The sequence below is a fragment of the Nicotiana attenuata genome, unplaced genomic scaffold (assembly GCF_001879085.1).
Source record: "Nicotiana attenuata strain UT unplaced genomic scaffold, NIATTr2, whole genome shotgun sequence".
Taxonomy (NCBI): Eukaryota; Viridiplantae; Streptophyta; class Magnoliopsida; order Solanales; family Solanaceae; genus Nicotiana; species Nicotiana attenuata.
The window spans coordinates 38,748-65,492 of record NW_017674162.1 but is presented as its reverse complement, the minus strand read 5'-3'; the positions used below and the strand labels follow the sequence as shown (position 1 = coordinate 65,492).

The window sequence follows — 26,745 nt, the reverse complement described above, 5'->3', positions numbered from 1 at the left end:
ATTCGAATAACAATTAAACTTGTCATGTGGTTCTAAGGATATGTGATTTCACCTAATATCAACTGATTGACTTAAAGATAAATGATGGGAATTGACGAGATGTAAAACAAACCAATGCTCGGACAGTACCCTCGAGCTGATGAACCCTCGAGCTTACTAAAGTAAGAACAATTAAAGAACAACTAGTTAGTAAACCAAAGAAAGAGAGAAATATTATATTGCCTTGTCTGTCTGAATGTAGTCCTGTACAAATAATAGGGATTCCCCTTTATATACTAGAGGAATTCTAATTATAGTACAATTTTAATTACGGAAGTAAATCTCATGATTGTTACAAATAACCGCCCTTGATTTGATATATTCCGGGATTCCCGCCGTGATCTTCGATCGGTTACGGATATCTTGCCTTTTCGTTATTGCACTTCACTCGAAGTCGGTCATACGTAGCCTCGATTCCTGGTGGTCTCGGTCTCTACGGACATCTCGATCCTTGAACTCGACACCTCGTCTTCGTGTCACAGCCCGATCCATCGCGAGGCTTACTCTCGACGTGATCTCCTGGTCTCGATTAAATAGCAACATCGGGCAAGCCCGATTTTGACCGTATACAGTCTCACTTTTTTTTTTTTACTTTTGTTATTTTCCAATTCGTTTATTACTGATTGTTATTCTAATTAGGTTTCTGAGCAAGAATTTGATGACTTAAAAAGCATACTAGTTGAACATGGATTAGTGCACACCAAATAATCAGTTTTATTTTAACTTTTAGCTCATAATCAATATATGATAAGCAAAACGGATTAATCTCGCCTTCAAACATCCTAGTAGACCAATATTTTGAAACCAAAAAATAATAATTAAAATTTTTATGAATATATGAAAACTCATACTATATTTTCCTTCCATATCAATTCATTTTTTGGGACTTCAGTAGAATCGAAGTTCATTATATGCAAGAATCGTTTTAGAACCTGCGATAGTACATGAACTCAATTAAGACTCTTAAGTAATTCTATGTTCTATAATGGAATAATAGAATTGCAAACGGAAAAGGGTCAAAACTGCCCCTAGATTATTGGAGTTGGTACAATAATACCCTACGTCCACCTACTTTGAAAAAATTGCCCTCACCGTTATCTTACGACTAACGGTCATGTTAGATAAAAAAAAAATTAATTAATGAAACTGGACAAATTTATTTGATTCAAGCATTTAAATAGCTTAAAAATGCTCAATGTATAAGTGATATATCCAATTCACGATATACTGATGTAAAACCCATTTGGGAGCTTCTGAAGACCCATTGGGGAGCTCATGGAAACAAGCTGTAAATCCTTTTTACCTAATAGGAAACCTTATGCTTGGATAAAAAGTTTACCTGCTACCTGCCCTGCCTTTTTTTGAATTATTCAAAAACAAAGTTTTGTCCTGCCCTGTCCTCCCTCATTTACAGCTTGTTTGGACGGTTGTTACCCATCTGTGATGACCCAAAAGGTCATCTTATGTTTTACAACATGATTTTGCATTCGTAAGCCTTAAAAATCTTATTTTTATCCTCCTCGATTTGTGTGCGCAGTCCGGGCGTATTTTCGAAAAGCATTTATGCTGAAAGTTGATAAAAATAATATTTTTTTCCTTAAAGGTTGATTTTAGTTGACTTTGGTAAACATGAGTAAACGAACCTAGACCCGTGTTTTGACAGTCTCGATGGATCCGTAATGAAATATGGGACCTGGTCGTATACCCAAAATCGAATTCCGAGGTCCCTAGCTCGAGATATGGATTTTTGTTAAAAATTGAAAGACTGAAAATCTAAGGGTTTTAAGAATTTAGTTAATGTTTGATCTTGTTGGTATCGGGTCCCTATTTTAGTTCCGAAGCCCATTACAGGTTCATTATGATATTTAAGACTTGTCTGTGAAAGTCGGTGAGAAATGGAGTTGGGCTGATATGATTCAGACATCTGGTTGTAAAAATAGAGGTTTTAAAGCTTTCTCGAAAATTTCATTCAATTTGATGCTAAATTCGTAGTTCTAGGTGTTATTTTGGCGATTTGTTCACGCAAGAAACTTCGTATGATGTTTTAGGACTTGTGTGCATGTTTGGTTTGGAGCCCGAGGGCTCGGTGAGTTTCAGATAGGCTACGGGGTGTTTTGAACTTAGAAAATATGGTTTTAGTGCTTCAGCTGTCATATGGTGTCTTCTTCTTCGCGTTCGCGAAGGGAACTCTCGCGAATGCGAAGAGTGAACTCGAGCTGTGTGGGAAATTGTAAGGCCCCGAAAAATTTCGCTAAGTAAATTAGGATTTCGTGGTGCCATGTAGGCTAATTATATTTATGTGCTATTAACATGATGGGCATCAATTGGATTTGGTAAACAAGTGTATGTGTCATATATTAAGTAACGTGGGGTCCAAGGAGAGGCCTAAGTGTAAACCAAATAGGAAAAATTTCATAATAGGCTAAGATTCCAAATGTACTTGCACTAGTCCACACATTTAACGAGAATATCTAAATATGTATAAGGTTTTATGTGATGAATAACCTATCAAATGAAAGGTCTTTGAGTCTAGTTTCTAACGCTTCAAACCGTTCGTCATTTGGACATTCCTACACAAAGTTATGATCAAATTACCAAAGGCTGGAAAAATGCAATCCTGTGTCAGATATGCGATCGCAAAAACCATTATGCGGTCTGCATAACCGATCTGCGATCGCAAATTGGACCAGTGTAGCCCAGTTCTGGGCACCGAGTTCTGCGACGCGTTTGTGGCCAGCATACCCATTCTGGCGGTCCATTATGCGACCGCAGACCCGAATTCGGAGGGTTAATCTTCCTATTTTCATGACCCGACCCCCTGTCGATATATCTTATACAATAGCTCATTTTGAGCCTATTTCTTGGTACTTTTAGAGTGAGAAAGAGGGTCTAAGAGAGGGGAAGTGCTTAACATCAAAATTGCTCCACAAATCTTTATTAAACATTGAAGATAATCAAGTGAGGCACCTAAACCTTCATCCCAAGAGGTAGGACTTCATCCCCTCAGCTCTTAAATTTTCAACAAAGCCATAAGGGGTCATTAGTGAGGTAGTTTATGGGTATAAGAATAGGCTTCTTGCATGCACAATAGATAATGGAATATTGGGAGGTTGTGAAGTAAAAAGAAAGCAGCAATTGGGGTATAAAATGATAGAAACCTCTCACAAAAAGGACCTAAGATCACAATGCACCCCTAGTGCTTGATAATATGCTCAAACGAGCTAGAATCCTAATAATGTCCCTAATTCTTGGTTCAATTTGTAATTCTTATATAATAGATCGAAGTGCTAAGAGTTCCAAAATTTTTTAAGGATTAAGGAAAGCTTTATTGAGGTATGTATGGCTAAAACCCCGTCTTTTAGAAATTGAGCTTTATCGGAGGTTGTGTGAATACGGTAAGATAAAAATTGAATTGTTGTATTGATTGTTCTTTGACTTGAATAGGTGTTGCAACCTCATATGCGTGGAAAGTATGTCTCAATATGATCAATATGCTATACTTGATAACTTGAAAAGGTGCAAGGACTATGGATCATGAATTGAAATGCTTAGACCCTAAATTGAAATCAAAGCCGCATATGTTGTGCCATCTATGTGAAGTCTCCTCTATGCCTACAATTTTAATTGCTCTTGTGTGCACTTATTATCTTGAATTACAAATCTAACATTGAAATCAGGAATGATGTGAGATGTGGCCTAGTGCCAAATATATGATGTGATAGTTGTGACCCCATGTGCCTATGGAACGATATATGTGAAACAAAGGTTGAATTGAAATGATTGATGGAAAAAGGAAACGCCTTGGTAAGGCGGCCTAGCTGATCGGGCCAAGATCGGATGCCATGCCGCTCACATGGTGGTAGTATGTTGATATTGAACCCCGGATAAAAAGGGAAGAGAGATTGTGATTGAAGTGTATGTCTCAAATGAGGCAGCCTAGCCGATCGGGCCGAGATCGAACTCCGCTCAAGCTAGCGGTGGTATAGCAAACAAGGATGAACAATATGAAATGCCCCACACTAAAGGCTATGGAAACACGATGTAAAAATTGTATGATTCTATTATTGATAATGTTGTGATCGTTTAAAGTGTCGAGTTATACTTGTGATTTCTTATATTTGATTGAAAGTTCTTTCTAACTAGATGGTGTTTAGTTATACATATTAGTGCTATTCGATGGCACTAACATCCCTTTTGCCGGGGGCGCTACGTCTTCAAATGGATGTAGGTATTTCTATAGCAGGCAGTGTTGGTCGCAGCTAGTGCCGCATCATCCTTTCAGCTGACTTGGTGAGCCACACTTCATTTCGGGGTCCTTTTTCATATGTTAATCATGTACTTTGTATTTGAGGTATAGCCGGAGTCTTGTTGCCGGCATTTCCATATTATTTTTCAGTTGTATTTAGAGGCTCCGTAGACAGGTTGTGGGTAGTGTCGGGTATTGGAATTAAAATAGAAATATTGATGTTTGGCAATGATGTATAAAACTTGTAATGTCTTCAAAATTGTGAATGAAGTTGCTAATGAAAATGAAATGGGAAATCGTTAATGACATGTTTATAGAATTTGATTAATGGAGTCCATCTCCTATTTATTCATGAATTAGTTTGGGTAGAATGATAACAGGCTTGCTCAGTCGGGTTCACTCGGTTGAGCGCCGGTCTCGCTCCTCGGATTTTGGGGCGTGACAAACTTGGTATCAGAGCCTAAGGTTTTAAAGTGTCCTAGGATGTCCCGGAGCCGTGTCTAGTAGAGTCCTTCTTATCGGTGTGTAGTCGACCACATCTATAAGTTGGAGGCTATTCGGACATTTAGGAATTTCACCTTTCTTTGATACTCTAGATCGTGCAGTAGAGCTCAAGATAGGGAGCTAATTTCCATTCTATGTCTTAATCTCAAGATGAGTAATTCATGATTTTGGAAGCAGAAATGAGGGAATGCCCCCACCATTGAATATGCGGGAGATTGCCCAAGCGTTTGTTAGGAGAATGTATCGAGCCATGGAGGGATTGGTAGAACTTGTTTCTAAGGGGAGTACCCTTGTTCCTATTAATGTCTATGCACTACCAGATCATGTAGTATATCAGCATGTTACCTACGTACGTTTGGGATGTGGAGTCGAGGGGTATCGATTAAGCTATTCCCCTACCAACCTAAAGTCATTAAGTGAGTCAGATCAAAATTTCTACTCGTTGTATATGTACATCCATATTGAAGAATTCTCATAAACATGGTCTTAACAAGGTGTTAAATAACAAAACATTACATGTATCAACTCTTTGAATGAGACGCATTATTCGTGAATCCACTCTATTACAAATCCTCTTATTTACATTCTTGTGGAATTAAGTTCTATAATTGTGTCCTTGAATGGGGTTATGACAATGACTCTAGGATTAATACTTCGACCTGCATTTCCTAAATTCTTACCAAGGGACTATACCTGATGAATTTCTTACAGAATATTTTATTGAAATGGACAACATCTGCCCACTTGTGCCTATGCATGCACCGTCGTAAAGTTTACCTATGTGGTGTCGAGTTCCATGTAAAGCATTCCAGTGTTGCGATCCTTCTAGAGTCAGTCTTTTACTCAGTTGTGTATATGGCTTATATGGTTTGAACAATTCAATCTACTATCCTGCGAATATCATCATGAAAGCTTCTCAGTATCTAGTAACATAAGAGCATACCTTAACACCTATCACATGAGTGCATGTCAATCGAAATGCTCACCTGTGCATAAAGTCTCTCTGAAAATTGAGATCCTCACATCCCCGTCATAGGAAGATCTTGTGTCGCCATAACTTTCGTGTCCACTTGTGACATCCCGCAGTAAGTAGCTCACCTTGTCCTAGTATTGTGGTTGCTCGTGGCGTGGTTGTATATTGCAGTTGGGAGTTAATATAGCAGAAACATGTCCAGCTTATAACAAATTCTTATTTTCTCTTTGCACCTCCACAACATGTGTCAATTGTGTTCCTTAGTTAGTGAATTCATTGTACTAGTTTCCCAACACTTGTTCGATAACCATGAGAGAACATATCCTTATATGTGTCATTGTAACACTTCCTTTCCCGTAATGACCCTTACCAGGCTCTCCGTCAAGACCAAGCGCACCTTTGGAGGTTATCTTATCATAGCACAACGTCTGTTTCTCTTGTCTTTTTGTTTTTCATTAGCATCTAGGTATTTCTCAAGTCAAAATCCATGGAGAACTCATTATGAACATCTGCAAACCTTCCATAATTATTTTATACTATCTCATTGGGTTCCCACCTCACTTCAAGTTCATTAAGGGTTGATAGCATGCTGCAATTGCTGAGATTGAATGATCTCCTTTTGATAATGGATTATCTACACATGTGCTAGTCCAACGATCTACTTATCAGTCTAACTCTCGCCTTTGGTTTTGGGTTGACCAAGGAGCAATACACCTAGTAACACATTCGTATGCCAAAACTTTTCTCTCAATCAAGTCTTATAGCGTCTCCCAATTTGGCTGGTAATAGTTGGTTGTGTAGAAGTGTGCTATAGTGCTTCATTGTGAAGTTGAGTTGCTAAACATAATCGGATTTTTGAATTCTGGAGCTATACATCACGTGACTACATACAAAGATCTTCTTTCAAAAATGTAGCTTCTCGTAATCACTTTATATTACCACCATTCCTAGTGGTTACAATGTAAAGGTTACTTCCATAAGGCTCTCTCACTTTCTTTTAATTTGTCTTGCATCATGTGTTGTTTACCCGTAATCTTCAATGCGATATTATCTCAATGTCTCGACTAGTTATCCAACTATATGATCTGATTTAATTAACCTCACTTTTATGTACTCTACAAGCGCCCTGAGAGTGGGCAAATTTCTCCTTTTCTACAGACTTCTAATGTCTTCAACTTGGTTTAAGCTTGTTGGTTCCAAATGGTGCTCATTAGTTTTGCTACCCTACTATCTATTTCATCTGATAACTCTCATTGTAAAATTCATTTATGTTTCATGGCATCAAAGAGGAAGTCTTATAGCATTAAGGATGGGGACATATTCCTTTTGTTCGAATAAATAAATATTGTTGGTATTCCTTGTAGATGCTCTTCTAACAATCATCTACATGCTCTACTTGTCGCTATGACTAGATAACTTAGGTTACTCCTCTCCGATAAGTGCATCAAGACTTCTCACCCTTTCATAATTATTCATACGGTCGCTTCGAGGCCTTATTATATACCAGCTCGTAATGATTTTAAGTAATTCCTTGCCAATGTTGACGATTCTCTAGGACTACGAGGGCTTGTCTCATGGGTTTCAAAAGCAATGATTTTCCTTAAAGTTCAAGCTTATATTGCCATGATTTCGAACCAAAGTGTGTCCCATTTTCAAAAGTCTTAAATGGGTCGGATTGGACGGGTTACGTGGCCTTCTACTCACTCGGCTTCTAGGATTATTGACAACGTCATTGTCATGTGCGGGAAATTTTGCTACCCCTGGCATTTCACCTCCTTAAGGAGGATAGGAGTTTTAATTGTCTTTCCTCCCGAAGCGTTACGTCAACCATTAAAACCCCTCTAACCAATACATGATTTCACCCCTGCGGTAGGAGTTCCTAGCTATGTGGTTTCACTCGTGAAAGGTTGAGATTAGATGCCTTTAGATTTTTGAACATATCATGAGCGTATTGATTTGGAAGACAAGTAGTCGTATCTTTTGTTCTCTCATACAGGATCAATTATCCGGAAGGGATAAGCCGTTTCAAATATGATAATCCCATAAGTGTTCAACTTCTTTCCATCCTCATGGGCTTGTGGCATAGATTCCGTGTGTCAGTTAATGTTAAGAGTGTAATCCAACTTCATGTATTTTGAAACCCATATCGTATTCAAGGTGCCAGAGTATTCTCATTCTTGATAAACGGATTTTCCCTACACTCCAGGAGACGACTGGGTCACTTACTTGAATATTCCTCCTTAGTGATTCCTATTGCCAATGTACGAGTTACCCCTATGCCTTATTTGTCTAATAATTGATGTCGTCATAATGATTAATCATGTCAGTATTGTTAATAGTAATCTTAGTGTCTCTTAGCATATAACCTCGTGAAATACTCTGCTCGGCGCATAAATGGATTCCTGAATAATTCCATCCCAACCTTGAACTCCATTGCTCCTCATTGCATTAAATCTATTGGATATTGAAGTTCAAACATGTCAAGAGGGAGCATCCCCGTGTGATCACATATATTCGATAGGTAAATTTATGGTCAGTTTATGATAGCACATCTTAGATTAACTGTCGAAAGTCTTCAAGGGTTTAGTGANGAATACGGTAAGATAAAAATTGAATTGTTGTATTGATTGTTCTTTCACTTGAATTGGTGTTGCAACCTCATATGCGTGGAAAGTATGTCTCAATATGATCAATATGCTATACTTGATAACTTGAAAAGGTGCAAGGACTATGGATCATGAATTGAAATGCTTAGACCTTAAATTGAAATCGAAGCTGCATATGTTGTGCCATCTATGTGAAGTCTCCTCTATGCCTACAATTTTAATTGCTCTTGTGTGCACTTATTATCTTGAATTTCAAATCTAACATTGAAATCGGGAATGATGTGAGATGTGGCCTAGTGCCAAATATATGATGTGATAGTTGTGGACCCATGTGCCTATGGAACGATATATGTGAAACAAAGGTTGAATTGAAATGATTGATGGAAAAGGGAAACGCCTTGGTAAGGCGGCCTAGCCGATCGGGCCGAGATCAGACGTCATGCCGCACACATGGTGGTAGTATGTTGATATTGAACCCCGGATAAAAAGGAAAGAGAGATTGTGATTGAAGCGTATGTCTCAAATGAGGCAGCCTAGCGGATCGGGTCGAGATCGGACTCCGCTCAAGCTAGCGGTGGTATAGCGAACAAGGATGAACAATATGAAATGCCCCATACTAAAGGCTATGGAAATATGATGTAAAAATTGTATAGTTCTTATTATTGATAATGTTGTGATCGTTTAAAGCTTTTGGTTTATATTTGTGATTTCCTTATCTTTGTATGAAAGTTCTTTCTAACTAGATGGTGTTTAGTTATACATACTAGTGCTATTCGATGGCACTAACGTCTCTTTTGTCGGGGGTGCTATGTCTTTAAATGGATGTAGATGTTTCTATGGCAGGCAGTGTTGGTCGCAGCTAGTGCCGCATCATCCTTTCAGCTGACTTGGTGAGCCCCACTTCATTTCGGGGTCCTGTTTCATCTGTTAATCATGTACTTTGTATTTGAGGTATAGCCGGAGCCTTGTTGCCGGCATTTCCATATTATTCTTCAGTTGTATTTAGAGGCTCCGTAGACAGATTGTGGTTAGTGTTGGGTATTGGAATTAAAATAGAAATATTGATGTTTGGCAATGATGTATAAAACTTGTAATGTCTTCAAATTGTGAATGAAGTTGCTAATGAAAATGAAATGGAAATCGTTAATGACATGTTTATAGAATTTGATTAATGGAGTCCATCTCCTATTTATTCATGAATTAGTTTGGGTAGAATGAAACCTAACAGGCTTGCTCAGTCGGGTTCACTCGGTTGAGCGCCGGTCTCGCTCCTCGGATTTTAGGGCGTGACAAACTTGGTATCAGAGCCTAAGGTTTTAATGTGTCCTAGGATGTCTCGGAGCCGTGTCTAGTAGAGTCCTTCTTATCGGTGTGTAGTCGACCACATCTATAAGTTGGAGGATATTCGGACATTTAGGAATTTTACCCTTCTTTGATACTCCAGATCATGCAGTAGAGCTTAAGATAGGGAGCTAATTTCCATTCTATGTCTTAATCTCAAGATGAGTAATTCATGATTTTGGAAGCAGAAAGGAGGTAATGCCCCTACCATTGAATATGTGGGAGATTGCCCAAGCGTTTGTTAGGAGAATGTATCGAGCCATGGAGGGATTGGTAGAACTTGTTGCTAAGGGGAGTACCCTTGTTCGTAGTAATGTCTCTGCACCACCAGATCATGTAGTATATAAGTATGTTACCTACGTACGTTAGGGATGTGGAGTCGAGGGGTATCGATTAAGCTATTTCCCTACCAACCTAAAGTCATTAAGTGAGTCAGATCAAAATTTCTACTCGTTGTATATGTACATCCATATTGAAGAATTCTCTTAAACATGGTCTTAACAAGGTGTTGAATAACAAAACATTGCACGTATCGACTCTTTGAACGAGACGCATTATTCGTGAATCNATTCGATAGGTAACGTTTATGGTCAGTTATGATAGCACATCTTAGATTAACTGTCGAAAGTCATCAAGGGTTTAGTGAGAGGGTTCGCCTAGAGATTTAGAGTTTAGAAGGGTAAACAGGTTATTCTAAATATTTTCCCCTGAAGATGTTATGTGAGTTGATAATAAAGGTTGCGTGAGTGTATTCCATATTAGGCCGCACTAGGAGTATGAAGTTTCCCCATAGTTGTTCGCCATATATTTTGTGTATTCACATGTCTATGTCTAAGAAGGTAGGTGGAGATCATTTGTGTATTATCCTGGTGTAAATTATTGAAGGTGAATGTTGATGGATAGTTAGCTTATGCGAGGTGTCTAGCTGTCATCCTTGTTAGATAAGTTTAGGGGTTGGGATTGCTTCCGTGAATATGTTATGGCAAAGCTTACGAGTTGAGGAGGCCACCTTGAAGGCCGAAAGTGTCGTGGAAGGAAAATATTTTCGCTTGATTGTATATCAATAAGCTTTGATTTGAAAGGTAGCTTATAGGTGTTATGATCTAAATATGTGCAGTCCATGTGTAGGTGTTGTTATGATAATGTAGTGCTTGTAATGCTGAGATTCATGTTATTGATATATACATTGTGGTGCCTTGTCGAGTTGTGGATGTATTTTTAGGATGGTTTTGGTGGTTCTCTGGCAGGTGGATAGGCGTAGTTACAAAGGAGACTCTGCTGAAATTTCTGAAAAATTTAGGAGTTAGTCAAAATTTAGGGACTTGAGGTAGGTGAGAAAAGAGATTTATTATGTTGAGCGTTTAAGTCGAACTCTACTCCTCATTCGAGGACTAATGATCCTAAGCGGGGGAGAGTGTAAGGCCCCGGAAAATTTCGCTAAGTAAATTAGGATTTCGTGGTGCCATGTAGGCTAATTATAATGTTTTATGTGCTATTAACATGATGGTCATCAATTGGATTTGGTAAACAAGTGTATGAGTCATATATTAAGTAAGGTGGGGTCCAAGGAGAGGCCTAAGTGTAAGCTAAATGGGAAAATTTTCATAATAGGCTAAGATTCCAAAGGTACTTGCACTAGTCCATACTTTGAACGAGAATATCTAAATATGTATAAGGTTTTATGTGATGAATAACCTATCAAATGAAAGGTCTTTGAGTCTAGTTTCTATCACTTCAAACCGTTCGTCATTTGGACGTTCCTACGCAAAGTTATGATCAACTTACCCAAGGCTGAAAAAATGCGATCCTGTGTCAAATCTGCGATCGCAAATCCGTAGCATTTTTGACTTTGCGATCGCAGATCTGTCGCAAATTGGGCCAGTGTTGCCCAGTTTTGGGCACCTATTTTGCGATGCATTCTGCGGCCCACATTCTTGGTTTGCGGTCCATTCTGCGATCGCAGACCCGATTTCGGAGGCTTATTTTTCCTATTTTTATAACCCGACCCCATTTTAATATATAGGCTTTAGGGGTTCATTTTGGGGTCATTTCCTACTGATTTTAGAGAGAGATGAGAGCATATAGAGAGAGAAAGGATGGACCTAGCTTCATAATCACCCACCTCTTGCTCAAGTCTTCAAGAATCAAAGAACCCAATCACATGTTCTTCATCTAAGAGGTAAGGTTCTATACATTAGACTTTAATTTCGAGTTTGGGGTATAAGATGGGTTATTGAGGTATGATTCTTGGGTGTAATAGTATTATGTATACATGCATGTACAAATTAGGTTTGTGGGAAGATTGTTGAACATAAATAAGTAAAGATTGGGTTGGGGAATGAAGGAAACCTTGTACAAGAAATTTGAAATCAAGATGCTCAACTAGTATTTGATAAAATGCTCAAATGAGCTGAAACCATGAATACCTTCCTAATATGTGTTCAATTTTGTTATGTCTCAAAGTATATTGGGATTGCTAGAATTTTCGGAATGTCGTAGTAAGGATTAAGGAAAGCTTTATTAAGGTATGTATGGCTAAAACCCCGTCTTTTAGAAATTGAGCTTTATCGGAGGTTGTGTGAATACGGTAAGATAAAAATTGAATTGTTGTATTGATTGTTCATTCACTTGAATTGGTGTTGCAACCTCATATGCGTGGAAAGTATGTCTCAATATGATCAATATGCTATACTTGATAACTTGAAAAGGTGCAAGGACTATGGATCATGAATTGAAATGCTTAGACCCTAAATTGAAATCGAAGCTGCATATGTTGTGCCATCTATGTGAAGTCTCCTCTATGCCTACAATTTTAATTGATCTTGTGTGCACTTATTATCTTGAATTACAAATCTAACATTGAAATCGGGAATGATGTGAGATGTGGCCTAGTGCCAAATATATGATGTGATAGTTGTGGCCCCATGTGCCTATGGAACGATATATGTGAAACAAAGGTTGAATTGAAATGATTGATGGAAAAGGGAAACGCCTTGGTAAGGCGGCCTAGCCGATCGAGCCGAAATCGGATGTCATGCCACACACATGGTGGTAGTATGTTGATATTGAACCCCGGATTAAAAGGGGAGAGAGATTGTGATTGAAGTGTATGTCTCAAATGAGGCAGCCTAGCTGATCGGGTCGAGATCAGACTCCGCTCAAGCTAGCAGTGGTATAGCGAACAATGATGAACAATATGAAATGCCCCACACTAAAGGCTATGGAAACATGATGTAAAAATTGTATGATTCTTATTATTGATAATGTTGTGATCGTTTAAAGCTCTTGGGTTATATTTGTGATTTCCTTATCTTTGTATGAAAGTTCTTTCTAACTAGATGGTGTTTAGTTATACATACTAGTGCTATTCGATGGCACTAACAACCCTTTTGCCGGGGGCGCTACGTCTTTAAATGGATGTAGGTGTTTCTGTAGCAGGCAATGTTGGTCATAGCTACTGTCGCATCATCCTTTCAGCTGACTTGGTGAGCCCACTTCATTTCGGGGTCCTGTTTCATCTGTTAATCATGTACTTGTATTTGAGGTATAGCCGGAGCCTTGTTGCCGGCATTTCCATATTATTCTTCAGTTGTATTTAGAGGCTCCGTAGATAGGTTGTGGGTAGTGTCGAGTATTGGAATTAAAATAGAAATATTGATGTTTGGCAATGATGTATAAAACTTGTAATGTCTTCAAAATTGTGAATCAAGTTCCTAATGAAAATGAAATGGGAAATCGTTAATGACATGTTTATAGAATTTGATTAATGGAGGCCATCTCCTATTTATTAATGAATTAGTTTGGGTAGAATGAAACCTAACAGGCTTACTTAGTCGGGTTCACTCGGTTGAGCGCCGGTCTCGCTCCTCGGATTTTGGGGTGTGACAGAAATCCTTCTAGGTCGCGAACGCATAGCAACGGGGCCATTACCCTTCGCGAACGCGACCAGCCTATCGCGAACGCAAAGGCCCGTTGGGGGAGGGGAAGTGACCTATACTCGTTGCGAACGCACATGGCTCGCGAACGCCTAGGCTGGTAGGGATATGCCTTTGCGAATGCGAAGAGTATCTCTCTAATGCCTAGGGTAATTGAGCTACTGCTTCGCGATCGCGGCAGTCCCTTCGCGAACGCGAAGAAAGCCTGTCGCCTGACTTAAAACAGAACAGTGACGGGATTTCTCCCAAATTTTCATAACTCTTTCATTAGAACTCGTCTTAGGAGCAATTTTGAAGGGAAAACTTAACTCCAAATCATAGGTTTGTACTCTTAACTCATTTTCTCCCATTTCTAACATCACCCATTGAATTCCTAGCCCTAATATTTGTTCTTTCATGGTAGAAAACTAGGGATTTAGGTAGAATTGAGGATTTTCTCAAATTAAGGATATAGACCTCAATTTGAGGTCAGATTCCAAAACTAATTGTGTATCCGGGCTCAGAGGTAAATGGGTAAATGATATCTGGACGCCACTGGTTTACTTTAGAGGTTGTGATTATCATTTCCTGTTGGTTGTATAATTCTGTACTGTATTTCAGTTGTTTTGTTATTATTATATACTGCGTACATGTTTTAGTGTAAGTGACTCACCTTAGCCTCGTCACTACCTCGTCGAGGTTAGGCTCGGCACTTACCAGTACATGGGGTCGGTTTTACGTATACTACACTTTGCACACTGTGTAGATTTTGGAGTCGGTCCCAGCAGCAGATATTAGCGTGCTCAGATTGGATATTGTTTGAGACTTGAGGTACGGCTGTTCAACTCCCGCTGCTCCCGAAGTCCCCATCCTCTTTTCATTTTAGCTCTATAACTTCATTTGGCCAGCTTGTACTTATTTCACACTCTTATGTCTATTAGTTTAGAAGCTCGTGCACTTGTGACACCAGGTTCAGGGAATTGTAATAGACGATTGGTTGTTTAATCTCCACATTTATACTTAAACATATCTGTCCTTTTAGTTCATTATTAATGCTATCATTTAAACTGTTAAAAGAAGTAAATTGTTCTAACGTTGGCTTGCCTAGCAAGTGAAATGTTAGGCGCCATCACGATCCTGATGGTGGAAATTTCGGGTCTTGACACCATCGTTTTATAATGTATTATATTGTATTATATTATATTGTATTGAATTGTATCGTTTTATGACTACAACGTTTGGATAGATTATATTGTTTGTTGTTGTTAAATAACATTTTGATGTTTTGTTTGACTGTATCGTATTGTACTATATATTGATAAATTTACTAAATTACCCTCAATTATTTAAATATTAAATTTATCACCAAATATGTCTTTAATTTATCACTAAATATGCTTTTTAATTTATTACAAAATATGTCTTTAACTATCATTAGAAAAAAAATAAAAAACTACGATAAAGAAAGGAACGAGAATTGGCAGAAGAAAGGAACAAAGAATTGGAGTTAAAGTAATTAGAATTGAAGTTAAAATCACATTAGGAGAAAAACAAAACAAAAAGAAGGCAAAACCAATAGCTTTTACATTGGAGTTGGAAGCGATAGAAGTTATGAGAAAAAAAGGGACTAAGACAAAGTAGGCTATAGGTTGGAGATTTAGAGATAAAAAAAAAGTAAAGGGTAAAATAGAATTATGGAGTAATAAGTTAGGACATAATTGGAAAGAAAAATAAGAAACAATCCCACCACACCAAATCGATTATTTCATAAAATGAAACTTTTTATTGTTCCGGAACAATGGATTTAACAATTCAATACGACCATTTTTAATGAAACAATCAAAACAAACATTATTTTGGGATAACAATACAATACCATACAATGAGTAACAACCATCCAAACAAGCTGTTAAATGCTCCCGTGCCCGAATTCTCTTTGGCGATGGCCCTTAGCCTTGTAGAATATTAGTATTTTGATATTGTGCTATCAATTCATCGTTCGATCGAGGTCGAACTCTCCTCATTGGCGAAGGCGCTTGACCTTTTAACTTACTTCGAGTGAGGTCGAGCTTCATTATGCTCTGATCCTTACGTTTGTTTTGGGTGCATACCCGTCGACCATGGCGGACGGGTCGTATGTTGTGAGGCCGAGGGGAGTAAGGGCACGCTTGATACGTGTTTGGAGATGTCAAAAAATTTCTAGGGCGCAAGGAGCGTCTCCTCGGCATTCATAGGTCGTTATAACCATTTCGAGGGTGAGACGCCGATTGGTGATTGCAAGGCTGCTTTATGGAGCCTGTCATAATGACGCACATTCCTATGGAATCGAACCGGTGTGCGGTTGGTCATGTAGTTAATGGTGGCTGTTGGGGTGCATGAAGGCCACTTGCATTGCCTATAAATAAAGGCTGAGGCATTCTTTTTTTATATTCTCATTGTTTGTCTGAGAGAGATTCTGAAGAAGCTTTTCTTACTGCTGTTTCACCTTCATCTTCGTCCCCCAAACTTTGTTTCTTTCTCGTTATTGTATCAACAATGGCAGGCATTTCTTCCCAAAATGTTCTTCCGACGGATCTTCCGGTTAACTCACCGGTGACCGAGGGGCCATTTCCGGCAATGGGCGATGCAGAACTGGTGGAGACCGGTGAAGCTCCATCGGTTGACGAGATAGTACCTCTGCCCGGAGGTCCGATGACTGATTTCACCGCCGATGGTGGGGAGGATCAGGTGGATGAAGCCCCATTAATGGGGGAGATTGGGATGTCCCGACTACGGGAACAGGGGGTCATCCCAGGCTATGCTGACGTCATTCTCGCTAGAAGCGAGGAGAGGGTCCACACCGACCGTAGGGGATACTGCGTCTTTTACGCCTACCCCTTCAAGTTGGGATTTAAGCTCCCGCTCCCAATGCTGGTGGTTGATTTCTGTCGTTATTACGGGGCGTGCCCGGGTCAGCTTGCCCCTTCTCATTTCAAATTGTTAGCAATGTTTATAAAATATGCAGAACTGGCCGGTAGGGAGGTCATGCTGCAGCATGTGCTTAGCCTCTACGTTCCCTAGAGAGTTCGTGGCACCATGATTCGAGCTTTCCCTCGCGGGACGAGGGGCCTGACTGCGAAGCTGGATGATGAGGTCGACCCTTGCCCTTTCGAGCACTTCTTCTACATCAGGACGGAACATTTAGTGGCTTGCTCTAGTGTGTTCCCAAAGGCTTGGAATTATGCACGTAAGTTCTCTAATCGTCGAATTCCCTTTTCTGCCCCTCCTCACGTCTTGTGCTCATAAGCTTTAACTCGTATCAATTTTGTAGCTGAAAAGTTGCCACCGGCTCCGTTAGCTGGGATTCGCGACTGGGTTAAGGCCGTACTCACGGTGGGGATACGCACATGGGCGTCCTTCTGGGAGAGGCATGGCCGTAGGCCTATGGCAGGTAAAAAATTAATTTCTTCTTTTGTCCCTCTTTGTCTCAACTTTATTCATCAACTTTGTTTTCCTGTGATCAGGGAGGGAACGCCACGTCAGGGCCCCTCAGTTGGCCTTCCGTCGGCCGGGTGCAGTCGCTCGACTTACTGCGGCGCCTGTGTCGCGCTCAATACCGAGGGCGGCATCAGTTGAATCTTCAGCGGTTCCTTCTCCAGCGCGGGCCGCACTTCGGGACGAGAGGCCATCGGGGGTTGTGCGCCCTAGGGCGGAATCACCATCAGACGGGGAGGAGGAGAGGCCCTTGATAAGGGGTAGGGTTGTGTTTACGCCGGCTCCTCCTGTGGTAATTAATTTAGACTCTCCTCCGACGGATGCAGAGAGGGGTGCGCTCGCGGCACCTGCTCTTGAGGGTGGACAGACAATGGGGGTCGCCCTGGCTGGCTTAGGCCATGATGATGCCGTCGCTTCGGCGACCCAGTTGGAGGTTCCAATCGCTGAGACGGGAGGTAGTTCCTCAGCGGCTGCTAAGGTTGGTGAGGTAAGCGCTCCTTCGATGGCTACGGCGGGGGGTTCTACCTCGCTGGTGGCGGAGGGAGGAAGGGATACTGTAGGAGATGAGTGTGAGTCCGAATCCGACTTGGACCCCGACGACGTCCGTATGTTCCAGGAAGGGTTCACCAATTCAGCGGTGCGCGCAGAGGAGCGGTCTCGCTTTGTCGAGGTTCCCACGGAGCTGAACTTATTGCTCTAAGGGAGTAGCTTGGTCCCGCAGTTTGAGCTGCTGTGCTCGGAGGCCGAGAACGCGTCACTGAGGGGCGTCACGGATGTCAGATTGATGAACGAAGTGGCTGTGATGGGCTTGAGGGTATGTAATATAATGTCGGTTCGCTTCTTTTTCATCTTAGTTTGAACTTTATCTTAATCGTTGTCTTTGCTTTGCAGTCTTATTTGTTGGAGTTGGAGAGCATCCGTCGAGCCAACGTCCATTCGGGGATATTTTTGCGGGCGCTGGAGAAATACCGCCGCTACCGTGATCAGTGCCGAGAGATGCACATGCGCCTGAGGATTGACCCCCGTAGTCGGACCTTGGTCGAGGAACTGGCGAGGCGGGAGCTTTAGATGCAGCAAGCACTTGGCAGAGCGAGTGCTCTCGGGGAGCAGCTCCGGCGGAAGGATGAGGAGCTTAAGGCGGGGAGAAGGGCTGCAGCTGAGCGTGAGCGCCAGGGCCAGGCTAAGGCGGCGGAGGCCGCTGCGGCATGGAGCGGGAAAGTGACTGCGTTGGAGGGTGAAGTCGCGGTATTGAAGCTTCTAGTGAGGGATGCCTCGTCGAGGGCTGGGGCGTTGAAGGAAGCTATTCGCGTGCACGAATCCCAACGGGCATTGGAGAGGGATGCTGCGGCCTTTAGAGAAGCCAGTCTCGAGGAGCGGATCGGTGTCTTTGAGCAGGACACCCAAGTCATGGCGGACCGGATCACAACCTTAGAAGAAGAGAATCAGCGCCTACGGGATCAAGTCGCTTCTTCCAGCCAGGCTCGAGAACTTTGGGTCTTTGCCGAGGCCCAACGTGATGTATATAAGAATTTTTGGGAGGCCGGCGTCGTGACCGAAGCTGCTTTCGAGGGGGCGCGTCAAAAGGCTCGTGAGGCCGGTGCCGACTGTGGTTTTGACGCGGCGACGCCAGAGGATGACGCCGGTGCAGATGCTGGCGCAGATGGCGTCGAGTAAAAAGATGTTATGCATTTTTTCTTCTCTTTTTCTCTTTCCTTGTATTGATCGGCCTTGGCCGGGTGTAAGCGGGGATCACCCGCAATTAATTTCATGGATAAATGAGATCTCCGTTCCGTTATTTTCCTTGTATATGTTTCGTACCTCCTCTTTTTTCCCTTTTAGATTTTTCTTTGCATGCGCGCGAAGGGGTGATTTGCCTTCGAGTTCGACTCTGGTAGGCATTTTAGTTTTTAATTGCTGACGACTCTTCTTCTTCGACTCGGGGTGAGCGAGTCGGAGCCGTTGCTTGGCGATAGCGGCACTTAGCCTTAGTCCCAGTTCGGGCGCGGTCGAATTGTCGGCCCTGATGACAGAAATGCGGCCTTGTAGTTTGACCGGGGCCGGACTTTACGTGTCCCCAATCTTAGTTTTAGTTGGGAGTACTTACTTGAAGGGCGAGGGCGCCTAACCTGCGCCGCGATTCGTTGGAGGTTGGGTTTTGCTGAGTTCAATGATGAAGGCGCTTGGTCCGAGTCCTGGTTCAACTATGGTTGAACTTGTTAGATTTGAGGACGAAGGCGTCTAGACTTATGGTTCAAGCGAGGTCGAACTCGTTGGGTTTGATGGCGAAGGCGCGTAGCCTGAGTATTGGTTCGACCGTAGCTAAACTTACTGGCGAAGGCGCATGGGCTTGATACAATTTGGAGGCGCGNCCCAGTTCAAGTGTTGTTGAACTTGGTCGATTTTGATGGCGAAGGCGCGTAGCCTGAGTCCCAGTTCAACTGTTGTTGAACTTGGTCGATTTTGATGGCGAATGAGCATAGCCTGAGTCCCAGTTCAACTATTGTTGAACTTGGTCGATTTTGATGGTGAAGGCTCATGGCTTGAGTCCCAGTTCGACTGTTGTTGAACTTGGTCGATTTTGATGGCGAAGGCGCGTAGCCTGAGTCCCAGTTCAACTGTTGTTGAACTTGGTCGATTTTGATGGCGAAGGCGCGTAGCCTGAGTGTTGGTTTAACCGTAGTTGAACTTCTTGGCGAGGGCGCATAGCCTTGATTTAATGACGAAGGCCCTTAGCCTGAGTCTTAGTTTAACCGTAGTTGAACTTCTTGGCGAGGGCGCATAGCCTTGATTTAATGACGAAGGCGCTTAGCCTGAGTCTTGGTTCAACCGTAGTTGAACTTACTGGCGAAGGCGCATAGCCTGAATCTTGGTTCAACCGTAGTTGAACTTACTGGCGAAGGCGCATAGCCTGAATCCCAGTTCAACTGATGGCGAAGGCTCATGGCCTGAGTCCCAGTTCAACTGTTGTTGAACTTTGTCGATCTTGATGGCGAAGGCTCATGACCCGAGTCCCAGTTCAACTGTTGTTGAACTCTGTCAATTTTGATGGCGAAGGTTCATGGCCTGAGTCCCAGTTCAACTGTTGTTGAACTTTGTCGATCTTGATGGCGAAGGCTCGGCCTGAGTCCCATTTCAACTGTTGTTGAACTTGGTCGATTTTGATGGCGAAGGCGCGTAGCCTAAGTCTTGTTTTAACCGTAGTTGAACTTCTTGGCGAGGGTGCACAACCTTGATTTAATGACGAAGGCACTTAGCCTGAGTCTTGGTTTAACCGTAGTTGAACTTCTTGGCGAGGGCGCATAGCCTTGATTTAATGACGAAGGCGCTTAGCCTGAGTCTTGGTTCAACCGTAGTTGAACTTCTTGGGGAGGGCGCATAGCCTAGATTTAATGACGAAGGCGCTTAGCCTAAGTCATAGTTCAATCGTATTTGAACTTTGTCAATTTTGATGACGAAGGCGCATAGCCTGAGTCATGGTTCAACCGTAGTTGAACTTACTGGCGAAGGCGCATGGCCTGAGTCCCAGTTCAACTGTTGTTGAACTTGGTCGATTTTGATGGCGAAGGCGCGTAGCCTGAGTCCCAGTTCAACTGTTGTTGAACTTGGTCGATTTTGATGGCGAAGGCGCGTAGCCTGAGTGTTGGTTTAACCGTAGTTGAACTTCTTGGCGAGGGCGCATAGCCTTGATTTAATGACGAAGGCGCTTAGCCTGAGTCTTGGTTCAACCGTAGTTGAACTTACTGGCGAAGGCGCATAGCCTGAATCTTGGTTCAACCGTAGTTGAACTTACTTGGCGAAGGCGCATAGCCTTGATTTAATGACGAAGGCGCTTAGCCTGAGTCCCAGTTCAACTGTCATTGAACTTCGTCAATTTTGATGGCGAAGGCGCATAGCCTGAGTCTTGGTTCGACCATAGTTGAACTTCTTGGCGAAGGCGCATAGCCTTGATTTAATGACGAAGGCGCTTAGCCTGAGTCTTGGTTTAACCGTAGTTGAACTTACTGGCGAAGGCGCATAGCCTAGATTTAATGACGAAGGCGCTTAGCCTGAATCCCAGTTACACTGTTGTTGAACTTGGTCGATTTTGATGGCGAAAGCGCGTAGCCTGAGTCATAGTTCAACTGTATTTGAACTTTGTCAATTTTGATGACGAAGGCGCATAGCCTGAGTCATGGTTTAACCGTAGTTGAACTTCTTGGAGAGGGTGCATAGCCTTGATTTAATGACGAAGGCGCTTAGCCTGAGTCTTAGTTTAACCGTAGTTGAACTTCTTGGCGAGGGCGCATAGCCTTGATTTAATGACGAAGGCGCTTAGCCTGAGTCTTGGTTCAGCCGTAGTTGAACTTACTGGCGAAGGCGCATAGCCTGAATCTTGGTTCAACCGTAGTTGAACTTATTGCGAAGGCGCATAGCCTTGAATCAATGACGAAGGCGCTTAGCCTGAGTCTTGGTTCAACCGTAGTTGAACTTACTGGCGAAGGCGCATTGCTTAGATTTAATGGCGAAGGCGGATAGCCTGAGTCTTGGTTCAACCGTAGTTGAACTCACTGGTGAAGGCGCATAGCCTGAATCTTTGTTCAACTGTAGTTGAACTTACTGGCGAAGGCGCATAGCCTAGATTTAATGGCGAAGACGCATAGCCTGAGTCTTGGTTCAACCGTAGTTGAACTTACTGGCAAAGGCGCATAGCCTTGATTTAATGGCGAAGGCGCATAGCCTTGATTTAATGACGAAAGCGCTTAGCCTAAATCTTGGTTCAACCTTAGTTGAACTTACTGGCGAAGGCGCATAGCCTGAGTCTTGGTTCAACCGTAGTTGAACTTACTGGCGAAGGCGCATAGCCTTGACTTAATGGCGAAGGCGCATAGCCTGAGTCTTGGTTCAGCCGTAGTTGAACTTACTGGCGAAGGCGCATAGCCTGAATCTTGGTTCAACCGTAGTTGAACTTACTGGCGAAGGCGCATAGCCTGAATCTTGGTTCAACCGTAGTTGAACTTACTGGCGAAGGCGCACATCCTAAATCTTGGTTCAATCGTAGTCGAACTTACTGACGAAGGCGCATAGCCTTGAATCCCAGTTCAACTGTTGTTGAACTTTGTTGATCTTGATGACGAAGGCTCATGGCCTGAGTCCCAGTTCAACTGTTGTTAAACTTTGTCGATCTTGATGACGAAGGCTCATGGCCTGAGTCCCAGTTCAACTGTTGTTAAACTTTGTCGATCTTGATGACGAAGGCTCATGGCCTGAGTCCCATATTGTGGGTATTGAGTGCTGAAGCTCGGTTTGGATTCGAGACCTTGAGCGGCTCATCCGTTGTCTTCCCAACCAGGGTATATAGGCTGTCTTGAGGCGACTCTCGGCTCGAGATATCTCCGTGCCGGTTTCTGGCCGGAGCTCGTATTAGGGATGTGGGAGATGCCTTACAGAGACCTCCCCTTAGGAGGGGGGGGGGGGCGTTCTTCTTTTTGTTTGCACTATCTGAGATCGGAGAGAGAGAGAGGACTTAGATCTTGATTTGAGATCTTCGAGTTCCCCTTCGAGTTTGGCGTTTCTTTCCTTTTGGTCCAGGGAAGAACTACACGATTTTGCTAGGAAATCCCCACAGACGGCGCCAAATTGTTTGCTCAAAAGTTATCGCATATCTTATGAGTATAAAACAATATAAGTAAATCACGGGAAAATCATAGCAAAACGTAATAATCCATTGGACCAAATGAAGGAGACGAAAATAAGTACTCAGGATTAGGGGGAGAAACATTAGAAGGCTTTATTGATAATATTGGTTTGGTCTGCCTCTCCATGAAGAGGTTCACAGCCTTACAATGGTGTTCCTCTTGCCCATAATATGGGTCTCGTTATCTCTTTTTTCTCTCGTCAATAGTGAAGAAGAAGAAGCCCCCCTTTCTAGGGTTTCCTCTCTTAGTATTTATAGCTGTGAGCTTCTTGAGCTGGCAATAAGTGGCCGTGACCACGTTGGGATTTCGCCTTCATGGTGGCGGATGGGCCATGGCCTTACTAATCGAATCAGATGCGGGTTGAATATCGTTAATTCTGAGTGGTCGTGCCACTAATTAATCATGAATTAGCTTAAGACGGGATTAGCTTCGTTAATTATCGTGGGGTCGGATTCTGATCCATACAAGAAGTAAATTAAATAGAATTAGAAAAGAAAAAGAGCCATTATACTTGTGCGATTTTGAAAGGTATGGTTTAGTTGATAATTACCAGAAAAGCGCTAACCTTGAATAATTATACGCTGGCTAAATGTGCAATTGCTTATTTGACTCTTGCAATCCTCCCAGACATGTTGAGGATCGAGGTATTTAGGAACCAAAATATTTTCAATCTGGAGTTAGAGTGTCTGATCAGTAGATGGAATTTCTTTTAGATTTTACAGAAACAAAAGAAAGTAACGAATTAAATTCCTAAATCAAGGAAATTAGCATGTCTCCTTGACCTGCCAAGAGTCATAGGCTGAATTGATTATAAAAAATGGAGTCTGAACGTATGGAACGACATTCTGAGGAAAAAGGCACTGCATTAAGGACAACGCATGTTATAAATAGAGGGCAGTATTTATAATATAGTATAAGGAAAATATTTTTAAATTGTGACTCTTACCAAACTTGGTTCCATTGCAGACGTGCAAGATAAAGGCAAATTCTTAGCTGATCCCTTCAAGGAGAGGAAAGAAATATATTATGGTAGCACAAAAGAATCTAACTTACATCTAGTAATTCATAAGTACATATAGCTTACTAAAACAAATTGTGAGACTCACATGTAACCTAACAACTCTCTGATATATCTCTTGAATATCATAAGTACCAGAGATTGTCTTCCTGCATAAATCATGAAACTTGAGTTCCAATGGCATAGACGTAAATCAATAAGATGATAACCATTTAATTTCTTGAGTCATTGCTTATTGCATTGCAAGAAAAGCTCACGCGTTGATGAAGAAGCCTGCATCCGCAACGCACTTGACTTTGGCATCATTCGAAAGGAGGGACTTGAACTTGTCACAGTTCAAGATTGTAGCCAATCCTCCTACTGAAGTACCGCATAGGATTGCCTAACATATTGCATTTTGGTTTTTCCAGATTTAGCCAATTGCAATTTTTTTTGTAAAAATGTATATTAAGTATAGCATGTGACGTTGTGTTATGAATTTGGGATTAGAGAGTGAATTCAGTGGAATCTTACATTTTCAGCATTCTGCATTCCTTTCCCAATTAAATCATTCATAATTGCATTGAAGATTCTTGCCCCTCTATAGTAAAGTTTGGTATCCTAATGTGGATTGACATTTCAAATCAGTAAAGCTTTATGCAAAGCAGAACAAATACCAGTGAAATTAATATTTGAATACAAGGGGTAGTACACTTACAGGGTCAATATCTTCAACGTCTCCCGTAAAAGATGATCCATCACAATATCTAACCCTGACTCTATTCCAGTTGTAAAACTCTACCAACTCAAATGTCTACAATTAGTAGTGCTAAAAAGTACTAAAAAGTTACAGATACGACAACAAAAACTATTATTAAATTATACGTAATTAATTGAAATATGAGCTTCACCTGGATTGGTTCTTGGATCGTTATGAAGAATCTCCGAAAACTTAGCTTGTGGCGGCTGCATCTTCATGGAAGAACCTAAGTCGCTAGTTGAACGACTACGGCAATCCGGGATGCTCTGACACCAACCACCGCCCTAAAGATAGAATTTATCCAGAGTTATCAATACTGAAAAGAAGATAGAAGAAGAAAAAGAAGTAAATGTAACTAACGTCAATGGCAATGATCCAGCTGCGAAGTCCTGTGCCATATCCCCGATCAAGATGATAGGCTGGCGGGCTCCCGTCAAGACAAACTGTTGATGATTCGAAAACAAATTAAATACTTAGTATACAAGTCTGCATGCCATTCTCTTTTCTTTGTTGCTTAATGTACTATGTAGTAAATATTATACCTGCGCCTTCAGCAGTGGCGCTGTGAAGTATGGTGATGTTAACTATCAGTTCTTTTTGAGCTATAATAGTTGTCAACATTGCTAGCAAAAGTAACAAGAAGGTTGCCATCCTGCAAAATCTTCAAATAATTAAGCTGTTGTTTTTATCGTGCTTATAATATTGCATATGTGAAAAGCCTATATCAACATTTGTAAGGAGAACTAAAGCATTGCCAAATTTTAGCTAGTTAAAACAATGAAGAAGACAAAGAGTATAAGCGATAACAAGAAGAAAGAGATGCAGTGAAAGAATACGTTTGTTCTTCTTAATTAGAAAGGCTGATGATAGAAAGGAGTTTAATTTTTTTTTCCCCCGAGAGAAAGCAATTATAGTAGAGGACTAGAGGTAAATGAGTTGGTCTGACAGTTCGGCTCTATTTATAATACCAATGCCAGTAATACTATTTTGCATGCCAGTAATTAATACTATGGTTCTAAAATATAGAGAAAACAAAATACTCCCTCCGGTCCAAAATAAGTGATTTTTTGGCCTTTTTCTTGTGGTCCAAAATAAGTGATTTTTTCAGATTTCAAGAATGAATTAATTATTTTTTTCCTACATTGTCCTTGGAGTAAATAGTGTTGGAATATGTGTTAGGAGTGTTTATGTGAGATAGTAAAGGTTAATATGGTCAATTCCATTGCTAATTAATGCTAAAAGGTGGATTTCTTAATCTGTATAAAAACATCCAAAAAATCACTTATTTTGGACCGGAGGGAGTATCTGTGTTGGGAGAATAGCTCCATGCATGTGCCAATCGCCATCACTTCCTTACTTCTTTTCTTCTCGTCTCAAACAAATCACGTGGTTTCTCTTGCCACATTTGGCGGTAGAAACAAAATATGTTCACAGACAAAATTACCTCTTTTGACTTGTTTTATCTTTTTTTAAACAATTGAACTCATGGGTTACTCTTGCTATTTGGCAGTAGAAATTAAAATTTTCCATAACCATCTTCTTTTCTTGACAGTGAAATTTTACTCTCTTCGCTTCTTTTGTCAATTCGGCTGTAGAAATTAAAATATGCCATAACCTTCTTCTTTTCTTGATGCTATTCGGCAGTAGTTATTGTAATTTCCCATAACCTCCTTTTCTTGGCAGCGAAAAATAGCTCTCTTTACTTCACTGCTTCTCTTTTTAAACAATTCACATGGGTCCGTCTTGCTATTTGGCGACACTTTTTATACAGCTACTAGTACAGTTTAATATGCTAATATCAAGTTTTTTACTGTTCTTTCTAAATAAGCAGTCAATGATTATTATGAAATACTTTACTTTGTGTCTCAACTGACACTAGTTGTATTAGGTTTTGTATACGGGCGAGATCAGGAGGCTCGATTTCGCAATCATTGCGTCTCTCCCTTAGCCTCGAAAAGGCCCCGAAGATCCGTGGACGCAGCTCGAGGCTTCGACCTCTATGGCCCTTCGTGCTCGACCTCGATGCAGCAGGAGTCAGTGGTTATCAAAGGTAAGCGGGAAGTTCCCTAGGCATGCGGTCCGAGCTGACATTACCTGCAAGAATAGTACCAGTCTGCGCTAGACTATTAGGTAGTTGTGCCAGCTATCTTACTTTGTAATAAATGCTTCTGTACTATTTTTGGGTTCTCCCTCATATAAAAGGGGTCCTTGTCATT

General features: G+C 41.5%; 1 protein-coding gene across 1 annotated transcript; it reads right to left on the bottom strand.

Annotated features, from left to right (window-relative positions):
* Positions 1–817: 817 nt before the first annotated feature.
* LOC109218118 (pectin acetylesterase 8-like) lies at positions 818–25,454 on the bottom strand. Its single transcript, XM_019382447.1, has 12 exons — positions 25,366–25,454; positions 25,072–25,181; positions 24,890–24,972; positions 24,681–24,813; positions 24,488–24,567; positions 24,304–24,390; positions 24,048–24,172; positions 23,879–23,939; positions 23,719–23,772; positions 23,555–23,632; positions 23,338–23,443; positions 818–971 (listed from the first exon to the last, which is right to left on the bottom strand). Exons 2-12 carry the CDS (start codon positions 25,178–25,180, stop codon positions 928–930), a joined length of 960 nt encoding a protein of 319 aa, XP_019237992.1. The 5' UTR covers position 25,181; positions 25,366–25,454; the 3' UTR covers positions 818–927.
* Positions 25,455–26,745: the final 1,291 nt, after the last annotated feature.

What these genes read in the sequence shown, in the direction of transcription:
- LOC109218118 (XM_019382447.1), bottom strand. Translation starts at nt 25,180, where the DNA reads ATGGCAACCTTCTTGTTACTTTTGCTAGCAATGTTGACAACTATTATA. An exon ending in GAATGCAGAATGCTGAAAAT is followed by an intron (nt 24,173 to 24,303) that starts GTAAGATTCCAC and finishes GCAATATGTTAG; the next exon opens with GCAATCCTATGCGGTACTTC. An exon ending in CAGCCTATGACTCTTGGCAG is followed by an intron (nt 23,444 to 23,554) that starts GTCAAGGAGACA and finishes CTCTAACTCCAG; the next exon opens with ATTGAAAATATTTTGGTTCC.